This window comes from Anopheles cruzii, unplaced genomic scaffold (assembly GCF_943734635.1).
Source record: "Anopheles cruzii unplaced genomic scaffold, idAnoCruzAS_RS32_06 scaffold00636_ctg1, whole genome shotgun sequence".
Lineage (NCBI taxonomy): Eukaryota > Metazoa > Arthropoda > Insecta > Diptera > Culicidae > Anopheles > Anopheles cruzii.
Window position 1 is genome coordinate 6,559 of NW_026454228.1, and position 4,356 is coordinate 10,914.

Consider the following 4,356-nt stretch of genomic DNA (forward strand, 5'->3'; position numbering starts at 1 on the left):
ATCGTTTACTAGTGCGTCGCAATCGAAGGTTCCGGAGCATTCTGCAACCCAGGCCCAAGGAAACACGCGTGAAATCGCATACAAGTCTACCACAAAGAGTAATCCTCAAAAAAAGAAGGAAAACAAAACAAAAGTGTACAATAGAGAGCTAAACGATATAATTTTGGGGGCAGTAGAATATGGATGTAATTCTCGCCGAAAGGAAGAAAATGATAAATTGAAAAATGTAGCCATGCAAGCTAAATGTATTCAGGAAACCGAACGGTATGCAGAAAGCACACAAAAACGTTTAAATGTGCAAGGAAAGTATAAGGACCTTCGAATTGTTTTGACTAGAATCGACGAGAACGATTTACCCGTCGCCCGAAGGACTCGAAGCAATTCTATGTACAAACAGAGTGTCTGGATGTTACATAAACCTGCTGAAGATTGTTCTATGCAAGACGACATGCAGTCGCGGAGGACTCGTAGGAAAAGTGTGGGTTCTCGAACGCAGCTTGAAACCATAACAACCTCCCAAACACTAACAAAGGGACGCACGAAGAGAGCTAAAAGCATGTCATGTAAAAGAACTCGGGTTAACTCGTCGAAGAAAAAGAAAGATGTTTCCTCAATCCCAAAGTCGCACTGCAATTCTCCGAACAAGCTCACCGTAGACGAAGCCGATCGAGGCAGTAGCATGTATCTTTCAGACACCGAGGATGGTGCTATTAATATGCAGCCATTGACGAAGAAGTTCCGTAAGGCTAACGATAATGATGAAGTACATTGTCAAAGTAAATTTATGTTTAATTGTTGCCTGTGTGAATATAGTGGAAGCAACATGGTCGACCACTACGTAAGCAAACATCCAGATCAGGAGGTGTTCATCAGTCGCGTTTTACCTGATCAAGCCGACGTAATAAGAAAGCAACCATCTGCCGTACACGGAAAATGTGTCGTTTTGGGTAAAGTTCGGCGGTCCATATCATGCCTGTGTTTGTTTTGTGAGATTGTCTATGTTTTAACACCGAATGAATGGATCGAGCATATTGCTCGTCACACAGGAGAGTTTGGGTATTGTAACGAGACCAAAACCTCGATAAAAGTAAATAGCGACATTGAGTTTAGTTCTAATCACATGTATGCTCACATGTGTGATAGGTGCAATTTTGTGCAAGTAAGCTCTAATAATATAAAGAAGCACTTCTCTACGCATCACTCATGCAATTACCAGGCCGTTAAAAAATACATTCGATTTAGTTTGGTAAATTATCGTACTGAATCTGAAGACAAAAATGATGTGGTCCTTCATGCTACTAACTGTACAAAATCGGAATTGGATACTGGCTGTGATATAGTCAACCTACCATTATCAATTAGCGGGGACATGCCATTCGAAGCAAACATTGTATCAGAACAGCCAGCTTCGAATTTGTGTTACTTCCAAGAGTATATTGTAAAAGATGAGGTTCACTTTAATGATTCGATAGTAGAGGATAATCGATTTGAAACCTGTAACGGAATGCCGGTGTTTCAGGATGTTGGAAATGGTGATAATTTCGATAGGCATTCGATGGTTTCAACCGATAGTGAACGTACAATAGGTATGCCAGATATGCCAAATGTCAAACCTGATATTGCCACTATTGCAAACGATATTGATGGTCAACCAAACAAAAAGGAACCATTGAATTACGATTCTGATGATAGCATGTGCACGATTCCTATGGACGAAACAGACTACAAAGAAATAACCAAAATTAAAGCCGAAGATGTTTCGGCTGAGCAAACTGTGTACAGACCAAAGTACAGATAATGGAGAGGTAATCAAAGCCTAACGAAACAAAATACGGAAGATCGAACCAGCCGTGCCAAAAATGTTATTGACGTAAATGACGTAAAATGTTATGACCATTTAAATATAATGGACATATTAATGATTCCCTGTGACTCATTGCCATTGTTTCCAACAAATACCTATTTTTTGCAGTATTCATTGTCCCGTTTAAGCAGTATTTATAACTCATGACATTTAGTTAATAGAATTTTCGAGACAATAATAATAATAGAGGTTGGGCAATAACAAACAACACCTAAATAAGTTTTAACTATAGCTAAAAGATGTAAGATTGGGTTGGAGAAAAAGTAACCCATTATTTTCTCGGTAGATGGCTTTAGTCATCGATATCTCGTGAAGGATCAATCGTACAATTTTAAGTTTATGCTCGTTTTAAAGCTGACACTTCACACTTAAAAAAATGCCTTCACTATTTTTTGTTTGTTTCATTCGTTTGTGAGTTGCAGGATGTTATCTATGGAAATCAATAAAGAGGAAATTGGGCACATTTTACGGTTTTTGTTTGATAAAGGCGAAAGTTCAATGTTTGCATGTTGACGCAAATCAGACCATCGGAAACATCTTGAATTACGTTTTTTTAAATTCACACAAAAATAATGGATCTCTTTTTCTAGCAAGCAAATTTGTATTTAGCTCATCAACTGCCTCGTGCCGATCGGTTCACAATGTTTTGCTTTCTTTCCCGAGCGGTCTCGCGTTGCACGTTTCGCGTTGGATTTGGTTGTCGCGCCTGTTCTGCTGATGCAGCAACACACGGGGTTCGGTGGCCTTTGCGCCGGTGTGTGTGATGTTTACCGCTATCTCCAAACGCTTTTTTATCACATGATTGCGCGAAAGCGAAGCAATGATTAAATTTCGATAAAATCCGTCAAAAACTCGCGCATCAACATGTCAACATGTCAAACCACCATCAATACACGCACAAATGAATGGAAGTCGTACCGATATTAATGCTCGCCTGCTCAAATTTGCTAGGTCTGCGGCGATGGCCAACAACGACAAAAGCCGATGCAATTTCGCTGTCCACACGTAACGATTTGTCAGGATAGTCAGCAAAAATCACAAGATCGGTTTTTCTTATCGGTTCAGCTGCCGGCACAAAAGTGATCGATACGATTTATTTCAAATCCAAACCAAATCAAAGTACGTAAAACTTAATCAAAAAAATTTTTTCTTTATGTGGTGCGGCCCGCTGACTAGCTGTTGCTTTCCAATGCGGCCCACATGCTAATATGAGTTTGAGATCACTGGTCTAAAGTATCAGTCAAATCGTAGCGTGTGGACCGGGCTTTAAGTAGAAATGTATCAAAATGCAAATGTGTGTCTCGCGACCGAAAGCGAAATTTGCCATCAATCCATTTTGTTTTCTCATAGTCATAGAACTGAAATAGTGATATGTAGTTTGTATAATTTTCAGCGGGCGACACAACGCTGTTTTCACCCATTGAACGCATGGACCTTTCCACATACATATTCAGTATGCTTTGTGATGTCAAAGCGAGTGCTGTGCCTTTCGTACGCTAGCTTCCTCAACCTAACCCTCAACCTTCCTTCCTAAGTTGTGTAGTGCAATTGAATTGTGCCGTAAGTTATTTTTTATAGTTTGGGAACTTTACAATGGGAATGGTAATGTGCTTAACTGGGCAACAAAAGTTGTGCATCGCAGAGCTGATGTCGCTTGTGTTGCGCTAACAATTCAGATTCGTCTGAGTTAAGGGAAAAGATAGTAGAAAAGCATCATTTATGTATTATATAGCCAAAAGTACAATTCTGTGAGGATATGATCGGAGAACTGTGACTCATGGGTAAATTTTGAAAAGTGAAGTTCTGCAGTGTGCGAAAGTGCGTTGTTTCTAAGTAGCGTCACCTAAAATCGGTTGATCTTTGCTAGAGCAAGTGTCGGCAATACCTTGCACGGGGCTCCTTTCTCCGTTCGGCTCTCTCTCGCTCCTACATGGTCGTCCTCCAGGAAAACTACAAAGGCGATAAATAACGGCTGGTGTGCGAACAACCGTAACCAAAGATTGCGTATTGTTTCATTGAACAGTGACACGTAATGGCACACTTCAATAACCTTGGCAAACAATTGTTTTTAAACGGTGGCCGAAAGTTCGAAGTTGTCTCGAACTTCGTCTATCTAGGGTGCATTCTACAGTCTGACGTAACTATTTTGCTCACATCTCTTGTTGAAGCTGGGATTTTACAGAACCTTTATAGTCCCAGTACTCACGTATGCATCTACGGAATCGAATTTGTTCAAAACTGACGAAACTATCAAGGCATGGTCCGAGAGGATGATACTCAGATTGATATTTGGTCACGTATGTATGAAGGATCAATGGAAGAGTCGCTAAAACAGTGAACTGTATGCGCTGTATAATGACCTTACGATTGTGCAGCTTGTAAGCCTCGCCAGCACTCGGTGGGCTGCTGATGTTTGGATACAATTTGGCTTTTGTATGTATAGGATGTAATTCACACATACGAGTAGTAACATCAGTAGCATTACCTATTGG

The 4,356-nt window shown here is 40.4% G+C and overlaps 1 protein-coding gene across 1 annotated transcript; it reads left to right on the plus strand.

Moving 5' to 3' along the window:
• Positions 1-232: 232 nt before the first annotated feature.
• Positions 233-1,159, plus strand: LOC128276159 (uncharacterized; the record flags this gene model as incomplete). The annotated part of the gene is made up of 1 exon (XM_053014626.1): positions 233-1,159. A coding segment is annotated over exon 1 (927 nt), but the record flags the coding sequence as incomplete, so codon positions are not given.
• Positions 1,160-4,356: the final 3,197 nt, after the last annotated feature.